At 44.0% G+C, this 23,015-nt stretch overlaps 1 protein-coding gene across 1 annotated transcript in view; it reads right to left on the reverse strand.

Moving 5' to 3' along the window:
• Positions 1 to 458: 458 nt before the first annotated feature.
• Positions 459 to 23,015, reverse strand: part of LOC139409904 (synaptic vesicle glycoprotein 2C-like) — a 30,618-nt gene continuing 8,061 nt past the window's right edge. The window contains exons 2-12 of the mRNA XM_071155313.1: positions 22,653 to 22,833; positions 15,012 to 15,163; positions 12,700 to 12,833; positions 7,760 to 7,849; positions 7,507 to 7,617; positions 7,296 to 7,384; positions 6,741 to 6,905; positions 5,185 to 5,318; positions 1,378 to 1,581; positions 1,010 to 1,169; positions 459 to 907 (exon numbers count right to left, since the gene is read on the reverse strand). Coding sequence (XP_071011414.1) covers positions 724 to 907; positions 1,010 to 1,169; positions 1,378 to 1,581; positions 5,185 to 5,318; positions 6,741 to 6,905; positions 7,296 to 7,384; positions 7,507 to 7,617; positions 7,760 to 7,849; positions 12,700 to 12,833; positions 15,012 to 15,163; positions 22,653 to 22,833 — 1,604 coding nt within the window. The 3' untranslated portion in view covers positions 459 to 723. The remainder of the gene's footprint in view (positions 908 to 1,009; positions 1,170 to 1,377; positions 1,582 to 5,184; positions 5,319 to 6,740; positions 6,906 to 7,295; positions 7,385 to 7,506; positions 7,618 to 7,759; positions 7,850 to 12,699; positions 12,834 to 15,011; positions 15,164 to 22,652; positions 22,834 to 23,015) is intronic.

The raw sequence follows: 23,015 nt of genomic DNA on the forward strand, positions 1-23,015 counted from the left end.
CACAAGAGCTTAAGCCTGAAACCTAAATTGACGCTTCTCTAGTTAGGATTCTGCCCTTAGAGAATGATTATGTTGTAACGTATAGTAACTATGGTACCCAGGCTGACTAAAGAACGTATCTTAATACCTAACTTGTATTCATGTCAGACCCGTGGCACTGAGGACAGCAGCAATAGGTACCTTTGATTAAACTTAAGCTAGGTTTAGAATGGCTTTTTCATATCTCATCAAGTTAAAACCCTCCTGCTTTCTGCTAAAACAGAGCTGAATTTTGATCAACTTCCCAAACTAAATGCCTGGATATTCAACAAGAAATAATCGTAAAACAAACAGCTGGTTTGGGAATGACAAGGTTGAAAAATAGGTTAGGCAAGATAGTCCGGTCTTGGGGCAGAAACAGCAATCATCTCTCTACCTGGGCAGAGCCCTCCAGAAGGTGAATAAAATAGGGTTCAACTCTTCCCACGCACTCCACCCCGAATTCCAGCTCCACCCCTCTGGTCGCAGGTACAGAGTACCTAAGGTTAAAATAAATATGGCCAAGGGCTCTTTTATTCCGAATACAACTTAACAAAATGTTGGACTAATTGCACTTTAGCACTTGCACTTCAACATGTAGCCCTTTACTTGAACACGCTATCATAAGGCCTACATACCACTGTCTTAAAGTGTTCAACTAAAGCCTAATGGGTACATGAGTGAAGACTGCTGGGTAGTGTAGTTCTACATCAAGACGTGGCCGCGTGTGTCAGGCAGTCGTAGTCCCACCAGGCCTCCTCCCACTAGTACAGCCGACGCCAGCAGGATGGGGATGGTCTTTGTGATGCCAACCAGAGAACCGAAGATCAGGTTCCCCAACACCGCTGCCAGCTTACACATGGCATTACAGAACCCAAAACCTGTACCCCTGGAGAAGAAAATGAGGGCAGAGGAGAGTCAAGGATGGAGGGTGTGTGTGTGTGTGTGTGTGTGTGTCGTGCCTGCCTGCCTGCCTGCCTGTTGTACCCACCTCCTGTCAGTTGGGTAGAGCTCAGCAGTAACAACATCCAGGGAGTTCCAGGCTGATATACTGAGGCCGTTATAGAGACACAGCATGAAGATCATCATAGACTCACTTGTCCCAAACCACAGGAAGAAACAACTGATGCCTGACAGCACCATGGAGCCCCCTGGAGGAGAAAACATGCTATTACACATCCTATCACAACATAAGACATGATAACAGATTACAAACACATTATCTTTTTGGTGATACATTTTTTATTTAATTTCATAGGTACCGATAATGTAAAACCCCAGGGGGGACAGTCACACAATTGAACATTTGTCTGAATATCAAATATATACTCTGTATGAAGTAGAATTTAAAAAACTTACCCAGCATGCTCAGGCGCCCTATCTTGTCCATGAGAAGGGCGGAGACTATGTTGCCGGGCAAAACGGCGAGCGTCCCCACGAAGTTGACAAAGTAGACCCAGTAGGCACTGTAGTCATCATCAAAGGTCATCTGACAGCCCGTCTTGTTGTGGTGGAACGAACTGTTGATCACCCTCGACCCCACCAGCTTAGAATCGTCAATATCTGCAGAAAGACAAAGAGAGAAATAGAGAATCAGACAAGTGTACTATTTTGACTCCTTTATGTTCTGTTTGTCTGGCAGGTGAACTTTCTGAATAGACACTGTGCTGGGTTTATACTTATTATCTAATGCTGCTTCCATGGGCCTTTAACTCTCTTTATTAACTCATGTTTGTCCGCTATCGTTCAGACATGGTCTCAGCCTGCCTCTTGTGAGGTTCTCTTCTCTTGATGAAGGGAAGGTAGAACAGGGCCGGGGGGTCAGAAATATGGTCCGTCTGCAAATATGGTCCGTCTGCAAAACATCCCAGGTCTTTTAGGGATAACTACATAACTCTCCCCTGATGGAAACGCTATTAATACACGACATCACAGAGAAAGAGCAAAGGCAGCAAACACTATGCCCTTTTCATACCTCTCTCTCTCTCTCTCTCTCTCTCTCTATCCCTCCCTTCCACCCTCCCTCACCCCCTTCCTCTCTGTGTTGCTGCTTGAGGCAATGAGACTACGTCTCCCATGAGACTTTGCCACCAAGCTCACTTGCCCAGATTGTTTTCATGTTCAGCTGTTTCCTAAATATTGAGATGGAACCGTTTCTAAACCTGCGACCCCACATGGTCTGAGTCAGCTGAACCACACCGTGGCCGTTAGCGGTCCCCCTAATTCACTACTCCCTCAGAGACCCTGCCTTTCCTGGTTCAACTATTAGTCAGCTCCTCTTATAATTAGATTGTACTCCACATGAACCCTCCTTCATAAGGGCTAGATAACACAGTCGTAACAATAATATAACAGATGTCATAAAGAGTATTGAACGATAACATTAACCAAGAACTGTGCTAAAGTGTACATTGAGATGATATTACAGCGTGCATTGGTCTGTGTAATGTCAAGCCAAAATAGAAAATATATCTTTCCTTCCCTCCACCTCACTTTAGAGCACCGTATTTCCATCCCTAATCTTCTATCAGATACAATTGCACTGCTGCAGGAGTGTGCATCGATCATTGCAATGCTATTATAGGTACGTATGGACGTACGCACGGCTCGATTTCTTTGTCAAGCACAGTGAACAAGGAACATAGAGGCCATTTCTGCAGGGGAAGAGAGGTTGACCTGTAATTCACTGGTGTAAAGGAAAGCTAGGGGGGAGAGAGGGAGAGGGGCAGGAGAGAGAGGGTGAGAGGGAGGGAGAGGAGAGTGAGGGAGAGAGGGACAAGAGGAGAGAGAGAGAGGGGCAGGAGAGAGAGGGGGAGAGGGAGGGAGAGAGGTACAGGAGAGAGAGGGGGAGAGGGAGGGAGAGGAGAGAGGGGGAGAGGGAGGGAGAGTAGAGAGAGGGGGAGAGGGACAGGAGAGAGAGGGGGAGAGGGAGGGAGAGGAGAGAGAGGGGGAGAGGGAGGGAGAGTAGAGAGAGGGGGAGAGGGACAGGAGAGAGAGGGGAGAGGGAGGGAGAGGAGAGAGAGAAGGAGAGGGACAGGAGAGAGGGAGACAGAGAGAGAACAGAGAGAGAGAGCAGTGAGAGAGACAGAGAAGAGCGAGAGAGAACAGAGAGACAGAGCAGAGAGAGAGAGACAGAGGGCGAGAGAGAGACAGAGAAGAGAGAGAGAGAGAGAGAGAGAGAGCAGAGAGAGAGAGAGAGAGAGCAGAGAGAGAGAGAGAGAGAGAGAGACAGAGGGCGAGAGAGAGACAGAGAAGAGAGAGAGAGAGAGAGAGAGAGAGAGAGAGAGAGAGAGAGAGAGAGAGAGAGCAGAGAGAGAGAGAGAGAGCGAGAGAGGGCAAGGGGAAGAGAGAGAGAGAGAGAGAGCAGAGAGAGAGAGAGAGAGAGCAGAGAGAGAGAGAGAGAGAGAGAGACAGAGGGCGAGAGAGAGACAGAGAAGAGAGAGAGAGAGAGAGAGAGAGAGAGAGAGAGAGAGAGAGAGAGAGCAGAGAGAGAGAGAGAGAGCGAGAGAGGGCAAGGGGAAGAGAGAGAGAGAGAGAGGCAGAGCAGAGAGGGAGACAGAGAGAACACATAGAGAGAGCAGAGAGATAGAGGGAGCAGAGAGAGAGAGGGAGAGAGAGAGATGAAAAAGAAGAGAGAGGAGAGTAAGAGAGTTATGTCTGAAGAGTTTTGTGAGAGGCAGGGGGACACCTCATCTATAACATGGTTGCTGTGAGGAAGAGATGTGCTCAGAATTAATAGAATGAGTAACATTTCAAGTAAACAACCAAGTGTGTGTGTATGCGAGCACGCGCGCATACCAGGGTTTCTGTTAGGAAAATGTGGAGCCAGTCATTTGAAAGGCAACATTGTAATCTAAGGGACATTTGAGAAATTTGCAGACCCATATGCATTTAGTGTATAACCTGATTAGGGTGTCCACCCACGGTGCTCAGAATGACAGAAATCCCATTTAGATGATGGTAAAGCATGTTAACAGAACAGGCATGTCAAGGATGCAACGATGTGCGGTCATTCTTACCCAATTCTGATGTGCATTTTGAACATGTTAAAATAACTGTCCACATTTACTTTTCCTCGGCCAACAAGACAAGTAAGGAACAGCAAAATCACTTGCCTTTGTCAGTCTACTATATTAGAAAAGTTTAGGCTACCTAGTCTATTGGTCAGCTCTTTGAGAAAGACATGTCATATTCCAAACAGACAGTTGTGGGACAATAGATCCCAAATTCAAACAAGCAGTAGGTCTAGGATACAAAAACAAACATGTTAAAAAGCAATCATTTTGATGCAACAGATCAGAAGCTTCAGTTTATAATATGATTTATTCACATTATAAGCGCAGCAATGCGAACAAGGCAGTAGACTACACGCAAATGTTCTTTCCATAATGCAATTATCGGGAAAATACAGTCAAAAGCACACTGCCATTGCGAGCGGTTTGATGTGACAAGAGATGAAAATATCTGTTTAGAAAGAGAGGAGATCTAATAGGCTAGTTAAGCAAGTTAAGACATGCCTCATAATATCTATTAAAACGTTCAGGTTTCAAAACATGTATATGTTTTCAAAATGCATACTACCAAAGTGGTGTGATGGTCTGATGAAGCCTGCCTCCCGTTGCCGTTTGATGCCAAGTTCAACACAACTGGGAACTCGGAAATCTCAGACTTCTGACAGTGGGTTCAAGACAACTGGAAAAATATTCTAACTCAGGAACTTGGGCCTCTTCCTAAAGTTCCGCCTTTCCGACCTGAAGATCACTGACGTCATGATTTCACATCGTATTTTTCAGAGTTCCAAGATGTCTTGAAAGCACCACAAGATGCTGCAGCAGCAGCTCTAGCAGCGTCGACAGATTTTCCACTTAAAGGCTCTGTATCTGTATGCTGTACGAGTGTGATAAAAAAAGATGCATAACAAATATACTGTAAACGCGCCAATTTAATTACACTAAATTATGCAAATGAACCAATAGACCGATAAGCATGACCAGTCAAATGTATTTCCATCAAAGAACAGGCTAAAAATCATTATTTCACAATGGGATTGTCCTTCTCCCAGCCATTCGGCCGGCTTCAATTTTATCGGCTATGACAAAAGCCATTACCGGCTAATGGACAACCTGGCGCATACATGCATGTGTGTGCGAGCGTGTGTGGACTCACCTGTGTTATAAAAGAAGGCTTCTACGAAGGTGCAGTTCTTGAATAATGAGCCCACTGTTGACACGTCGTCAAAGTAACAGTTCTGAAACGTAGAGTCTATAAAGGTAACGGACTTTAACTTCATACTGATGAACCTAGAGAGGAGGAGAGAGGAGAAAGGAGAGGAGGAGAGGGAGGGGGAGAGAGGGAGAAGAGGAGAAGAGGAGAGAGAGAGGAGAGGAGAGGAGAGGAGAGGGAGGAGAAGAGGAGAGGGAGGGGGGAGAGAGGGAGAAGAGGAGAGGAGGAGAGAGAGAGGAGAGAGAGAGGAGAGGAGAGGAGAGGGAGGAGAAGAGGAGAGGGAGGGGGGAGAGAGGGAGAAGAGGAGAAGAGAGGAGAGGAGAGGAGAGGAGAGGAGAGGAGGAGATGGGAGAGCGAGGGGGAGGGAGAGGGAGAAGAGGAGAGGAGAGAGGAAAGGGAGGGGGAGAGAGGAGAGGGAGAAGAGGAAAGGAGAGAGGGAGAAGAGGAGAGGAGAGGAGAGAGGAGAAGGAGGTGGAGAGAGGAGAGAGAGGGGGAGAAGAGGAGAGGAAAATAAGAATAAATACAGTAAAGAAAAATCTATTGTACCATCAACACTTATTTTTGGTCGACACAAAGCAGAGGAGTTGAGATAGTGATCGAGCAAATAAAAGATTGATGATATCCCCTCCAGTACCCAGCGGTGTGAGACCACTAGCTGGGAGAACAGCCTGGCCTGTACGCTGACTCAGCCCTTTCTATCCAATAGAGATAGGATACGTTATCTCTAAGGATACGTTATCTCTAAGGATATGTTATACTGTACTGGACATGACTGATGAAACACAAAACAAAGATGAAACGCAAGTCCACAGGCCAGTATTGTTGCATACAAACACACACACACATTTTAACCAGGGGTTTCTAGTGGAAGGGGTGTAGTACGTCAATATGTTCCTGTGATAGGCAATGCTACCAAATACCAATTGAGTGTATGTAAACCTCTGACCCACTGGGAATGTGATGAAAGAAATAAAAGCTGAAATAAATCATTCTTTCTACTATTATTCTGACATTTAACATTCTTAAAATAAAGTGGTGATCCTAACTGACCTGAGACAGGGAATTTTTACCAGGATTAAATGTCAGGAATTGTGAAACTGAGTTTAAATATATTTGGCTAAGGTGTATGTAAACTTCCGACTTCAACTGTATGTTAGAGAGGAGGATCATAGTAGAGAGAGAGAGAGAGAGAGAGAGAGAGACAGAGAGAGAAAGAGAGAGAGAGAGAGAGAGAGAGAGAGAGAGAGGTTTTTTTATTTCCCGGAGGCGGTGTAGATAAAGGAAAGGAAGAACATTACGGAGAGCGGTGTGTTGTTTACAGGAATGACGGATCACACTGCTATCCTGGAATGGGACAGGCTACTTTAACTGGATAAACTGGGGGTTTGATAGAGCCTGTTAAACTCATTAAAGTCTCTTTAAGTGAGTTTGTTGGTTACAATAACCATCATTGGTGAAGACTACATTGGTGTGTTTGTGTGTGCGTTTAGACACAGTACCTGTCGTTGACGAATACTCCATTGGTGTGTATCTGGTTCTCCAGGGTGAAGTTAAAGGTGAAGTCTTCTGTATGTTCGTTGTTGTGAGTCTTCACTCTAGAGGCATACTCATCAGACTGCAGGTGATGGATGACATCAGGGAACCACACAGATAGGCCATAGTACCTGCAAAGGATATGGCGTCACTGACAGACTAGTAACCGCACACAGGAATAATATTCTTAACATTCTCTAGTTAGGATATACAGTGCATTCAGACGCCTTGACTTTTTCCACATTTTGTGACATTACAGCCTTATTCGAAAATGTATTACATAGTTTTTTCCAATCTTCAATCTACACACAATGCCACATAATGACAACGGGATTTAGCATTGGGATTTAGCATTGATGTTCCTAATGGTGCTTTATTTAGATGGGTGGTCTCTTTCCCAGTTAGCGTGTTAGCATTCATCATCTTAGCGCTATTTGAGAGACCCTGGCTCTACCTTAGAGTACTTCATTATGAACACACAGACTCAGGAGAAACTGATAGCTGGGATAGGCACTGCTTACCCAAAAGACAGTGTGAACCACACGAAGGCCAGTTTGATGGTGTTGTCTTTCACTGGGTAATTGAAACAGCTCATGAACGTTAACCAGATCTAGAGAAAGAGAAAGAGAGAGAGACAGAGACAGGTATAAATACCTAAAAAAAAGTCATTATTCATAATGATTTCATATAATATGTGTTGTTACAACCTATCACTAACACCCACAGTCCTACCCCTCTGAGTTCAGTCCTGATCACGAAGAGGACTTGGCCAACAGGGTTGGATGAGTCTGACTGCATCTCTACCAATTCATCCAGATGCGTAGGGAGCTTTATTCTGTTCACCTACAGGGGGAGACTCAGAGTCAATACACTATGTGTGTGTTTTTGTGTGAAGGAGAGAGAGAGAGAAAGAAAGAAAAAGAGGAAAAGAGAGAGGATGAAAGAGAGCGAGAGAGTCCCAAAGAGACAGGTACTGTATACTCACGGTGAAGACTTTCTCTGGTTCTCCGCAGGCCCTCATGTTGGTGTCATGGATCTGTTTCAGCACCATCCATGCCTCGTCATGTTTACCCATCTAGACACAGAGAGGGTTACACACACAAATCAAATTCCCCCGAATACAATACAACGAATACTGTGAAATGCTTGCATACCGAGCCCTTCCCAACGATGCAGAGTTTTAAAGTAATAATAAAACATTTTAAAATAGTAACACGAGGAATAAAGAATGGAGATACAGTACAGTGAGGACCAGTACCAGATCAATGTGCAGGGGTGCAAGGTATTTGAGGTAGATACTGTATGTACATGAATGCAGGGTAAAGTGACTACGCATCAGGATAGATAATAATAAGAGTAAAATAAAGAACAGAATAGCAGCAGCATATGATGAGTGTCAAAGTGTGTGTACTGTTTATGAGACATTATTTTACTCTAAGATTAGAGGGGTACCCTCATACCCTTCTTATGTTCCAACTCCTCAACTTGTGTTTATTCTGAGTAATAAGGTAGGCCACATGATTTCAACATGTGAACAAAGTGGACAGACTAGCATGCTGTTCAAACTGTTGGAGACGGACAGCAGGGTGTGTTTATAACCATTCAACTGTTTTGCCGATACATCCAAGTTGGCTAAACTAAATACAAGTGGGTCTTATGGTTATGGAAGGCTTATATTTATCCTAGGTATAACTGAATTCATTAGATTATTGCTGACTGTTTGAAATGCTGTGCTTTTGACCTTTAATTGTAAAGAAAAGCTTATTTAGAGAGAACATTTAAAAACTTGAGATATATATTGTGAATCGGCAATTAAGTTTGAAAAAATCCAGATATGATTTTTATGCCATATCGCCTGGACCTAGTGTCTATAGGTGTGTGTGTGTTTATGTATGTGTATATGTATGTATGTGTGTTTGTGTGGTGTCATTATGCATGTGTGTGTGTTATGTGTGTGTGTGTGTAAGTACAGTACGTAGTGTATAATGTGAGGGCGTTTTGTGTGAGTGTGTCAGTGTAGTGTGTGTGAGTGACTGTGTACATAGTGTGTGTATATAGTCCTGTGTGTGTGTGGGTATAGATTCAGTGCAAGGTAGATCAATGCAGATAGTCCAGGTAACCATTAATGAACTATTTAGCAGTATTATGGCTATGTCACATGTGCAGCCAGAGGAAAAGAAACTCTAGACCACCTTCACTCCACACATAGTGATGCATACAAAGCTCTCCCTCGCCCTCCATTTGGCAAATCTGACCATAATTTTATCCTCCTAATTCCTGCTTACAAGCAACAACTAAAGCAGGAAGTACCCGTGACTCGCTCAATATGGAAGAGGTCAGATGAAGCAGATGCTACGCTACAGGACTGTTTTGCTAGAACAGACTGGAATATGTTCAGGGATTCATCCAATGGCATTGAGGAGTAAACCACCTCAGTCACCGGCTTCATCAATAAGTGCATCGATGACATCGTCCCCACAGTGACCGTACGTATATTTCCCAACCAGAAGCCATGGATTACAGGCAACATCCGCATTGGCTAAAGGCTAGAGCTGCCGCTTTCAAGGAGCGGGACACTAATCCGGACACTTATAAGATATCCTGCTATGCCCTCAGACGAACCATCAAACAAGCAAAGCGTCAATACAGGATTAAGATTGAATCCTACACCAGGCTCTGATGCTCGTCGGATGTGGCAGGACTTGAAAACTATTACGGACTACAAAGGGAAACCCAGACGCGAGCTGCCCAGTGACATGAGCCTACCAGATATGCTAAATGCCTTTTATGCTCGCTTTGCGGTGTTGGACTCAACATTTTGAACATTGAGATATTAAATAAATGATAGGAAAGAAGCATAGAATCAAAGGAGAAAGAGACTGGGCCTCTGTAGAAAGACAGATAGCTGTGGAATGTGTTGGGGGACGAGAGCAGAGCACCGTGTTGATACAGGGAAGACAGATGGAACTCTATGGATTAGATGAAGGAGGGGTTGAGGTCAGGAGGTGAGGACAGGTCACCAGAAGGGAGTAATAAGGGTTTGGTATCTTGTTACTCTTTTCCTGTTAAACCATTAGATGTAAGGATTGTAGAGAAGGGGGAGTGTTTTAAGTGGGATATATATATCTGAGTGGGACAAATGTTGAAGTGTCTGAAAACAGCTGTACAGAACCTTTGGGAGGAATTAAACTTGGTTAAAGCTTCTCTAGTGTCTGAGTTATTTACTCTGAAAAATAAAAACCTAACAGAGGCAAGCAACACTGAAGCATGCACGAGAGGACTAGTTGTTCTGGACGACTGTGTGATAACGCTCTCGGTAGCCGATGTGAGTAAGAACTTTAAACAGGTCAACATTCACAAAGCCGCGGGGCCAGACAGATTACCAGGACGTGTACTGAAAGCATGCGCGGACCACCTGGCAAGTGTCTTCACTGACATTTTCAACCTCTCACTGTAATACCTACATGTTTCACGCAGACCACCATAGTACCTGTGCCAAAGGAAGTGAAGGTAACCTGCCTAAACGATTGCCGCCCCGTAGCACTCACATCAACAGTATCCTACCGGACACCCTAGACCCACTCCAATTCACATACCGCCCCAACAGATCCACAGATGACGCAATCTCAATCGCACTCCACACTGCCCTTTCCCACCTGGACAAAAGGAACACCTATGTGAGAGTGCTGTTCATTGACTACAGCTCAGCGTTCAACATAGTGCCAACGAAGATCATCACTAAGCTAAGGACCCTGAGACTAAACACCTCCCTCTGCCACTGGATCCTGGACTTCCTGACGTGCCACCCCCAGGTGGTAAGGGTTGGCAACAACACATCTGTCACGCTGATCCTCAACACTGGGGCCCCTCAGGGGTGCGTACTTAGTCCCCTCCTGTACTCCCTGTTCACTCACAACTGCGTGGCCAAACACAACTCCAACACCATCATTAAGTTTGCTGACGACACAACAGGGCCTTATCACCGACAACAGGGCCTTATCACCGACAACAATGAGACAGCCTATAGGGAGGAAGTCAGAAACCTGGCAGTGTGATGCCAGGTCAACAACCTCTCCCTCAATGTGAGCAAGACAAAAGAGCTGATCGTGGACTATAGAAAAAGGCGGGCCGAACAGAACACCATTAACATTTATGGGGCTGTAGTGGAGCGGGTCGAGAGTTTCAAGTTTCTTGGTGACCACATCACCAACAAACTATCATGGTCCAAACACACCAAGACAGTTGTGAAAAGGGCACGACAACACCTTTCCCCCTCAGGAGACTGAAAAGATTTGGCATGGGTCCTCAGATCCTCAAAATGTTCCACAGCTGCACCATCGAGAGCATCCTGACCGGTTGCATCACCGCCTGGTATGGCAACTGCTCTGCTTCAGACTTTAAGGCGCTACAGAGAGTAGTGTGTACAGCCCAGTACATCACTGGGGCCAAGTTTCCTGCCAAACAGGACCTATATACTAGGCGTTGTCAGAGGAAGGCCCAAAAAATTGTCAGAGACTCCAGTCACGCAAGTCATAGACGTGTCTCTCTGCTACCGCACGGCAAGCGGTACCGGAGTGCCAAGTCTAAGATCAAAAGGCTCCTCACAGCTTCTACCCCCAAGCCATAAGACTGCTGAACAATTAATCAAATGGCCACATAACTATTTACATTGACGCCCACCCTCCATTTATTTTTCAATTTATTTACACTGCTGCTACTCACTCTTTATTATCTATGCATAGTCACTTCATCCCTACCTACATGTACAAATTACCTCGACTAAACTGTACCCCCGCACATTGACTCGATACCGGTACCCCCTGTATATAGCCTCGTTATTGTTATTTTATTGTGTTACTTTTCATAATTTTTTACTTTAGTTTATTTGGTAAATCTTTTATTAACTCTTCTTGAGCTGCACTGTTGGTTAAGGGCCTGTAAGTAAGAATTTCACGGTAAGGTCTACACTGTTGGTTAAGGGCCTGTAAGTAAGCATTTCATGGTAAGGTCTACACTGTTGGTTAGGGGCCTGTAAGTAAGCATTTCATGGTGAGGTCTACACTGTTGGTTAAGGGCTGGTAAGTAAGCATTTCACGGTAAGGTCTACACTGTTGGTTAAGGGCTGGTAAGTAAGCATTTCACGGTAAGGTCTACACTGTTGGTTAGGGGCTTATAAGTAAGCATTTCACGGTAAGGTCTACACTGTTGTATTTAGCACATGTGACAAATAAAGTTTGATTTGATTTAGCAGTCTTATGGCTTGGGGGTAGAAGCTGTCTCGAAGCCTGTTGGTCCGAGAGCCGATGCTCCGGTACCGTTTGACGGACGGTAGCAGAGTCAACAGTCTATGGCTTGGGTGGCTGGAGACTGGTGATTCTTCGGGACTTCCGCTGACACCACCTCATATAGAGGTCCTGGATGGCAGGGATCTTGGCCCCAGTGATGTACTGGTCTGTCCACACAACCCTCTGTAGCGCTTTGTGATCTCTTCATGACTGTGTGGGTGTGTGTGGACCATGTTAAGTCTTTAGTGATGTGGATGCCAAGGAACGTGAAGCTCTCGACCCGCTCCAAAAAGTCCTGTCGATGTGGATGGGGGCGTGCTCTCCCCTCTTTCTCCTGTGGTCCATGATCAGCTCCTTGTTGTTGTCCTGGCACCAAACTTCTAAGTCTATAGGGGCTGTCCCATCAGGAAGTCCAGGATCCAGTTGCAGAGGGAGGTGTTCAGTCTCAGGGTCCCTAGCTTGGTGATGAGCTTGCAGGGGACTATGTTGTTGAACGCTGAACTGTAGTCCATCAACAGCATTCTCACATAGTTATTTCCCCTCTTGTCCAGGTGGGAGACGGCAGTGTATTGTGTCATCTGTGAATCTGTTGGGGCGGTATGCAGACACACACACACACACACACACACATACTCCTTACCTCTAGGAAGAATCGTGGGCTCTCGGGCATGAAGGTGAGTGCTACGACAGCACACACACAGGGTAGAGCACACACCACCACAAACACTCTCCAACTGTGGAACTGGTAGGCGGAGCCCATACTGAAACTCCATCCTGCACACACAACCACCAATCAGAAACAAGAGAAATGAGCACAACAATACATATTCCATGTCTGATATTATGCGTTGTTTTTGTATAAGAGTAAAAGTATGAAGGCCTGAAATCTTAAAGTGCCTCCAAGTACCTTAAAATCATCAACCCATTTCATTATAGTCTCTCTTATTAGGAATTATCCAAAAACACACTTCTATTTTCCACATGAGATGATGGGAATGAGAATCTAGAGATGAAGAACACCATATGGTGAAGGAAATGAGCGAAATCTCTCTCTCTCTCACACACACTGAGGCTTTCCAGTAAGAGGAGGAGTCCTCCAGCCTCTGGCCAGCAGCAGTCAATGAAGAGCCCACTGCGGCGGAACCTGTTACACACACGTTCTCTCACAGACGTGTGTGTGTGTGAAGATATGCCTTGTGTTTTATGACGAGTGCTTTTATGTCCCTGACAGACAGACAGACAGACAGACAGACAGACAGACAGACAGACAGTAGTAGACAGACAGACAGTGACAGACAGACAGTAGACAGTAGCAGACAGACAGTAGACAGACAGACAGTAGCAGACATACAGACGGCAGACAGTAGCAGACAGACAGACAGACAGTAGATAGTAGCAGACAGACAGACAGCAGACAGTAGCAGACAGACAGACAATAGACAGTATTAGACAGACAGACAATAGACAGTATTAGACAGACAGACAATAGACAGTATTAGACAGACAGACAGACGATAGTAGCAGACAGACAGACAGACGATAGTAGCAGACAGACAGACAGTAGACAGTAGCAGACAGACAGACAATAGACAGTATTAGACAGACAGTAGCAGACAGACAGACAGTAGCAGACAGTAGCAGACAGACAGTAGCAGACAGACAGTAAACAGTAACAGACAGACAGTAACAGACAGACAGATAGTAGACAGTAGCAGACAGACAGACAGTAGCAGACAGACAGACAGACAGTAGATAGTAGCAGACAGACAGACAGCAGACAGTAGCAGACAGACAGACAATAGACAGTATTAGACAGACAGTAGCAGACAGACAGACAGTAGCAGACAGTAGCAGACAGACAGTAGCAGACAGACAGTAAACAGTAACAGACATACAGACAGTAGACAGTAGCAGACATACAGACAGTTGACAGTAGCAGACAGACAGTAGCAGACAGACAGTAGACAGTAGCAGACAGACAGTAACAGACAGACAGATAGTAGACAGTAGCAGACAGACAGACAGTAGCAGACAGACAGACAGACAGTAGATAGTAGCAGACAGACAGACAGCAGACAGTAGCAGACAGACAGACAATAGACAGTATTAGACAGACAGTAGCAGACAGACAGACAGTAGCAGACAGTAGCAGACAGACAGTAGCAGACAGACAGTAAACAGTAACAGACATACAGACAGTAGACAGTAGCAGACATACAGACAGTTGACAGTAGCAGACAGACAGTAGCAGACAGACAGTAGACAGTAGCAGACAGACAGTAACAGACAGACAGATAGTAGACAGTAGCAGACAGACAGACGATAGTAGCAGACAGACAGACAGACGATAGTAGCAGACAGACAGACAGTAAACAGTAGCAGACAGACAGACAATAGACAGTATTAGACAGACAGTAGCAGACAGACAGACAGTAGCAGACAGTAGCAGACAGACAGTAGCAGACAGACAGTAAACAGTAACAGACATACAGACAGTAGACAGTAGCAGACATACAGACAGTTGACAGTAGCAGACAGACAGTAGCAGACAGACAGTAGACAGTAGCAGACAGACAGTAACAGACAGACAGATAGTAGACAGTAGCAGACAGACAGACAGTAGCAGACAGACAGACAGTAGCAGAGAGACAGATAGTAGACAGTAGCAGACAGACAGTAGACAGTGCCAGACAGACACAGTAGCAGACAGACAGATAGTAGACAGTAGCAGACAGACAGACAGTAGCAGACAGACAGACAGATAGTAGACAGTAGCAGACAGACAGACAGACAGTAGACAGTAGCAGACAGACAGACAGTAAACACGGGTAATCCCTGGATACAGGTTGAGGGTTCAGGCCTAGGCTGCTGATATCAATTATTATGATTGGTGACCTAGGTGTGGCACAAATAATCCTGCAGCGTGATAGGACAGGGCTGTCAGTCATTCACCGTAGTGTGGTATGATGAGCCAGGCCATTGCCGAGGCATAGATCCCTCCTATCATCCAGAACATGCAGAGCCAGCTCAGGTGCTCTCCTCTCTTCTCCCTCGCCAGGAACTCCGCAAAGTAGGGGAACACGATGGGGACCACCCCACCAATCCTGCATGGGGACATCGGAAATGTCAGAAATACATGTATATGGACAAATTAACTGACAAACAGGGTAAAGATCTTGAGTGCCCTGTTTGTCCTTTTTGTCAGGTCACTTTCAAAACATCACTGTTTGTGTGGTCTTTCGACAGCTGGAGAAACAATATGGCAGCTCTGATCTGGCGTAATGAGTCTGGAGAGAGAAACAGAAATAGAGAGGTAGAGAGAGACTTGACTTTTTGTCTTACTTAAATGAGACATCCTCATTACACTAAAACCACCAGAACCCCCCACCCCAATAAAAACGCACTGCATGCCACCGCAACCTCCAGCACCACATTACAACTGTACAACCAACCCCTCCTCTCCAGCCGTACAGACAGCTCCCCTAAACCCCCATACCTCCAGAGAGAGAGAGAGAGAGAGAGGTCCATCTTGGTCTGATCTGGTGGATGATAAAAATCAATAGCCCACCAGAGGAACCAGCAGTCAGTAGCCTACAAGCCTTTCTTCTGGTCCCACTGGCAACACAGTAGGACAGACATCAAACTATTAATAGATGATTATCTGTCTATTTCTGCTGCTTTTGTTGTTAGGATCTCTGCTGATGGGTTTGTTTGGGAAGGGAACAAAATATTGACAGTTTGCTACAGCAGGAAAATAATCCTGCAGCAACAGGAAATGTGAATGATTATGTGGATTATCATTAATGGGCTTTTTTTTGTAGGGGCTAATACATTTTATGTCAGGGCAAATCAAGTCTAACATTTTTAAGTAGAAATTACAGGGTTGACAAAATGGCGCCGTAGAGAGAACACTGTGTTTCAGCGAGCTCCCGTGGCATTCGTAATTTATATTTTTGCATTAATCTCCTAGCTTGAAAAAGTGGTAGAATTGGCTAAATAAGTTATCTTACAATGAGTCTTGACGGCTATTTCTCAAAAATCTCTGACAACATGCCCAACAGAACTACTAAGAACTCGACCAAAACCACCATCCCTGTAGATGTGCATGAGGAGCTAGCTAACGTTAGCGAAGCTAACACCATTGCGGATCCAGGCACAATGGACCTGGTGATTCAAAGGATGACTGAAAATATTACTAAAGTGATCGATGATAAGATAAGAATGGTCTTGGAAGCAATAGCAGGCCATTCAGCTGAACTACAGAGGGTTGTGGAACGTGTTGATGAGGCGGAAGGAAGAATTGCTACAGTGGAAACTTCAACTACATCTATGAACACTAAGATAAAAGCACTTGAGAAACAGGTGTGCAAAATGGCGGAGCACATTGACGACTTGGATAATCGAGGACGCAGATGCAATATTCGTGTTGTGGGACTCCCGGAAAATTTTGAAGGGACACGTTCAGTAAATTTTTTTGAGGAATGGATCCCTGGCTACCTACAAAGGCTGGTTGTGCGAAGCTGGACAGAGCTCATCGCTCTCAAGCACCGGTACCCGGTCCCAACCAGCGCCTTCACCGACAAGCAGCGCGTCATGGATGCGGCTAGAAACATCGGCTCTGACGGTAGTCAACGTAAAGGTCCAAAGGTCTCATTCTTCAATGATTATTCCACTGCGGTTGTACGAAGACGCAAAGCGTTTGATGAGGAGAAGGCTCAACTCAAGAGAATGAAGATGGACTACGCACTGTTGTACCCGGCCACATTGAAGATTATGGTCAACGGATCACCTAAAGAACTCTACACACCTGAAGAGGCTGCTGCGTTTTTTGACTCTCTTGGGTAAATAACTTTAAGCTGCACCTCCGCAGCATTGGATAACTTTTTAATTTTAATTTTAATCTGATCATGAAACAGTAGTGTGAGTTCTCACGTGCTCCGGTTCAGTAATATTCCTATCTTTATTATTTTTCTTGCTAAAGTAACTGCCACTATAGCCCAGGCTGAGATATGTGTGAATCCATATTGGTGCCCAAGGCTTGGTTTTAGGTGGAAGAGCCTCAATCTTCTATTGATTTTCATTTCCATATACTGTATGTATGTATGTATGTATGTGTGTGTATATATATATATATATATATATATATATACACACACACACACAGGTATGTGTAAGTGAGTGCTGTTTTTTTTCCTTGTCTCTGTTGTTGTATCTCTTAATATGGGTGAAAATTGTGAAATTCCAATAAAAATACTGCTACTAAAAGTAGAAATTACAAACTTTAGAAGCCTTGAAAACACTACAGGTTTGCATTTCCTGCTGTGCAAGAAAATTATCATCAACAAAACAGTGATCAAATTAGATCCTACATCTGTAGGAAGCTTGAACGATGCCTTTTCTCATTGAGAAGCGAATTTATGCTAATTGTAGCAATTCAATGCAAATGGCTATCAAAGAGATGAGAAGAGTCTTTAAATCGACATGGAAATAAAAGTAAGACAGGCATTGTATTAGATGGAGTGCGCTGGCAGTATGTAGGACTGGTAGAGTGGAACTGCAATGAGGTGTAGTCTGAGTCACACACACACACAACACACACATACACAACACACACTTACTAATACCACAGCTGAGTGTAAATCCATTGTGTTGTTGCAGATTGATTTTGACAGCTGTCCAACTGAAACCTTGCTTTAGAAACAGTCCTGTGGTTTATGAATCCCCTCGGGCCAAAACAGGCTGTCTCAGATTAAATTACATTTACTTGTTAATGCAAACGCACCATAGAGCCATAGCCAAGTCATGCTATGAATAACAATCATGTGCAACAATCACCAGGTAATCAATTGTGCAGATAGTGTATTATCTAAGAGTGGGGGGCAAATATTCTGTCAGTCTCATCTGCTTATTCATCTTTTAGCAGAACGTTTTATTCTATTTTGCCGAAGCTTGTATCAATGTTTCTACCTATTGTTTAGTCTTTTATTACAAAAAAAGGTTTTCTTTCCACTGTCAAAGTCAGTGACATCTTGTGATTATACTAGCAGACTTTGAATCAGTCATTAAACAGAAAAATAAGGACATTTAGTCTGCTGTGAATGTTTAGCTAACATTTGTGTTTCTCTCTGTTCTTCCTCTCTCCCACTCAGGGGAAGGGCTGATGTCAGGCAGCTTGAATAACCTCCTGTGCTGTTCTCTGACTGTGGAGTGGAGACTAGAGGGAGCGAAAGAGAGAGACATCAACCTTGGGAAAATCCTCTGCATTATCACTACCAGCAGACTCCTACATTTCCTCAGTGAAAACAATGTACTGAGCAAATGTCAAATTGGCTTTTTACCAAATTATCATATAACAGACCATGTGTTCACCCAGCACACCCTAATTGACAAACAAAACAAACCAAAACAAATTTGTTGATTTCAAAACAGTCTTTGACTCAATTTGGCATTTTGATGGAAAGTGGTGTTGGGGGGGACATACGACATTATAAAATCCATGTACACAAACAACAAGTGTGTGGTTAAAATTTGCAAAAAAACACACACATTACTTTCCACAGGGCCGTGGGGTGAGACAGGGATGCAGCTTAAGCCCCACCATCTTTAACATATATATCAATGAATTGGCGAGGGCACTAGAACAGTCTGCAGCACCCGGCCTCACCATACTAGAATATGAAGTCAAATGTCTACTGTTTGCTGATGATCTGGTGCTTCTGTCACCAACCAAGGAGGGCCTACAGCAGTACCTAGATCTTCTGCACAGATTCTGTCAGACCTGGGCCCTGACAGTAAATCTCAGTAAGACAAAAATAATGGTGTTCCAAAAAAGTCCAGGTGCCATCTAGACACCATTACCCTAGAGCACACAAAAAACATACATACCTTGGCCTAAACATCAGCACCACAGGTAACTTCCAAAACGCTGTGAACGAGCTGAGAGACAAGGCAAGAAGGCCTTCTATGCCATCAAAAGGAACATAAAATTCGACATACCAATTAGGATCTGGCTAAAAATACTTGAATCAGTTTTAGAACCCATTGCCTTTTATGGATGTGAGATCTGGGGTCCTCTCACCAACCAAGAATTCACTAAATGGGACAAACATCAAATTGAGACTCTGCATGCAGAATCTTGCAAAAAATATCCTCTGTGTACAACGTAAAACACCAAATAATGCATGCAGAGTAGAATTAGGCCGATACCCACTAATTATCAAAATCAAGAAAGGAGCTGTTAAATTCTACAACCACCTAAAAGGAAGCAATTCCCAAACCTTCCATAACAAAGCCATCACCTACAGAGAGATGAACCTGGAGAAGAGTCTCCTAAGCAAGCTAGTCCGGTGGCTCTGTTCACAAACAGACCTGACAGAGCCCCGGGACAGCAACACAATTAGACCCAACCAAATCATGAGAAAACAAAAAGATAATTACTTGACACATTGGAAAGAATTAACAAAAAATCTGAGCAAACTAGAATGCTACTTGGCCCTAAACAGAGAGTACACAGTGGCAGAATACCTGACCACTGTGACTGACCCAAACTTGAGGAAAACATTGACTATGTACAGACTCAGTGAGCATAGCCTTGCTAATGAGAAAGGCCGCCGTAGGTAGACCTGGCTCTCAAGAGGCTAGGCGCACACTGCCCACAAAATGAGGTGGAAACTGAGCTGCACTCCCTAACCTCCTGCCAAATGTATGACCATACTAGAGACACATATTCCCCTCAGATTACACAGATCCACAAATAATTTGAAAACAAACCCAATTTTAATAAACTCCCATATCTACTGGGTGAAATACCACAGTATGCAAGATTTGTGACCTGTTGCCACAAGAAAAGGGCAACCACCGAAGTACAAACACCAATGTAAATACAACCCATATTTATGTTTATTTATTTCCCCTTTTGAACTTTAACTATTTGCGCATCATTCCAACACTGTATATAGACATAATGACATTTTAACTGTCTTTATTATTTATTCTCAGTGTAATGTTTACTGTAAATAATCTAGTTAACTTGCTTTGGCAATGTTATCATGTTTCCCATGCCAATAAAGCCCTTAAATTGAATTCATATGAATTGAATTGAGAGACAGCTGTGGAGACGAGAGAGAGAGAGAGAGCCTTGGAAGAGTGGAGAATATCTGGAGCCTTGGAGGAGTGGAGAATATCTGGAGAGGGAGAGAGAGCCTTGGAGAAGTGGAGAGTAGCTAGAGAGAGAGAGAGAGCCTTGGAGGAGTGGAGAGAGAGAGAGAGAGAGAGACGTGGGAGTAGAGCTCTGTCTGGAAGAGTACTGCATGGTCAAAGAAACTATATGGGACTGTCACGGATCCCTCCAGAACTTTCATCACGCACACCTGGCCCCTATTCCCACTGATTAGTATTTGTGTATATGATATGTGCCCTTTGGTTTCCATTGGGGGTATATTATTGTTACTATGTCCGTTGGTGGGTGTGAGTACCTGTGCTGTGTGTTTGGGGTTTTCGTGCCCTTGTGGATTGCGCAGATGATTACGGGTCTTGTCCCGTGAGTTAAATCATTGTGCACGTGTGTTATTTACTCAACGTGCTCCTCGCTTTTTTGTTTGGGTTTCAACCCTGTGTTTTGTATAGTGTTTGTTTGGTCTTCGTCCCCGTGCCTTTACACGGCACGCCGTAATTTTGGGGTATAAAAAAAACCTGTCTCCCAAATCTCTTCATACCAGCGTGACAGGAACTTATGAAGTGTTCTAGGAGAGGTTTAGAGGAAGAGAACTTAATGGAACTTATGAAGTGTTTTAGGAGAGTTTTATAGGAAGAGAACTTAATGGAACTTATGAAGTGTTGTTGGTGTAATGGCTCTCGTCGTCGGTGGAAGGAAGAGTGGACCAAAGCGCAGCGTGGAAAGTGTTCATGATATTTATTTACAAGAAACACTCAAACAAAAATAACAAATCCAAAAACGAAAGCGACCAGTGCCGTCAGGCACAGACACTAAACAGAAAATAACATCCAACAAAACCCAAACGGAGAATCACAACTTATATATGATCCACAATCAGAGACAACGATAGACAGCTGCCTCTGATTGGGAACCACACTCGGCAAAACAACAAAGAAATAGAAAACATAGATTTTCCCACCCGAGTCACACCCTGACCTAACCAAGCATAGAGAATAAATAAGGATCTCTAAGGTCAGGGCGTGACACTATGAGCGTTTTAGTGGAAGAGAACTTATGAAGTGTTCTAGGAGAGTTTTAGTGGAAGAGAACTTATGACGTGTTCTAGAAGAGGTTTAGTGGAAGAGAACTTATGAAGTGTTCTAGAAGAGGTTTAGTGGAAGAGAACTTATGACGTGTTCTAGAAGAGGTTTAGTGGAAGAGAACTTATGAAGTGTTATATGAGAGCTATGTGGAAGAGAACTTAATGGAACTTATGAAGTGTTCTAGGAGAGTTTTAGTGGAAGACAACTTATGAAGTGTTCTAGGAGAGTTTTAGTGGAAGAGAACTTATGACGTGTTCTAGGAGAGTTTTAGTGGAAGAGAACTTATGACGTGTTCTAGGAGAGTTTTAGTGGAAGAGAACTTATGAAGTGTTATATGAGAGCTATGTGGAAGAGAACTTAATGGAACTTATGAAGTGTTCTAGGAGAGTTTTAGTGGAAGACAACTTATGAAGTGTTCTAGGAGAGTTTTAGTGGAAGAGAACTTATGACGTGTTCTAGGAGAGTTTTAGTGGAAGAGAACTTAATGGAACTTATGAAGTGTTCTAGGAGAGTTTTAGTGGAAGAGAACTTATGAAGTGTTCTAGGAGAGTTTTAGTGGAAGAGAACTTATGAAGTGTTCTAGGAGAGTTTTAGTGGAAGAGAACTTATGAAGTGTTCTAGGAGAGGTTTAGAGGAAGAGAACTTAATGGAACTTTTGAAGTGTTCTAGTAGAGTTTTAGTGGAAGAGAACTTAATGGAACTTATGAAGTGTTCTAGTAGAGTTTTAGTGGAAGAGAACTTATGAAGTGTTCTAGGAGAGTTTTAGTGGAAGAGAACTTATGACGTGTTCTAGGAGAGTTTTAGTGGAAGAGAACTTATGACGTGTTCTAGGAGAGCTTTAGTGGAAGAGAACTTATGACGTGTTCTAGGAGAGTTTTAGTGGAAGAGAACTTATGACGTGTTCTAGGAGAGTTTTAGTGGAAGAGAACTTATGACGTGTTCTAGGAGAGTTTTAGTGGAAGAGAACTTATGACGTGTTCTAGGAGAGTTTTAGTGGAAGAGAACTTATGACGTGTTCTAGAAGAGGTTTAGTGGAAAAGAACTTATGAAGTGTTCTAGGAGAGTTTTAGTGGAAGAGAACTTATGAAGTGTTCTAGAAGAGGTTTAGAGGAAGAGAACTTAATGGAACTTTTGAAGTGTTCTAGTAGAGTTTTAGTGGAAGGAAATGTTCTACAAGACATGACACATTATAAAGTACTATAATAGAGTAGAATAGAATAACAGAATAGTGCACAGTACAGTATATTATTGTATAGTATAGTAAAGTATAGAAGAGTAAATTAGAGTAGAGGAGACTAGAATATAGTAGAATAGAACATAACGGACACCACTCACCCGAAGCCCGAAAACATGCGGCAGAAGAGGAACATGCCGTACCCCTGGACAAAGGAGGAGAGGAAGGAGAAGAAGCCGTTGACAGACATAGCGATGAGCAGGCACTGTTTACGGCCCACCTTGTCTGACAGACCCCCCCAGAAGAACGCCCCCACCATCATCCCCAGGTACACTATGCTACCTGCAGAGAGCGAGGGAGGGAGAGAAAGAGAAGGGGGTCAAGACAGACAAAGAAAAAGAGAGTGGGAGAAAGTAAGAGAAGGGAGGGGAGGGAGAAGAGAGGAGGGGAGAGAGAAAGAGAAAGAAAGACAGAAAGACTAAAATAGAGGGAGGGAGGGAGGGAGGGAGGGAGGGAGGGAGGGA

Source organism: Oncorhynchus clarkii, chromosome 5, assembly GCF_045791955.1.
Source record: "Oncorhynchus clarkii lewisi isolate Uvic-CL-2024 chromosome 5, UVic_Ocla_1.0, whole genome shotgun sequence".
In the NCBI taxonomy this organism is placed as follows: domain Eukaryota; kingdom Metazoa; phylum Chordata; class Actinopteri; order Salmoniformes; family Salmonidae; genus Oncorhynchus; species Oncorhynchus clarkii.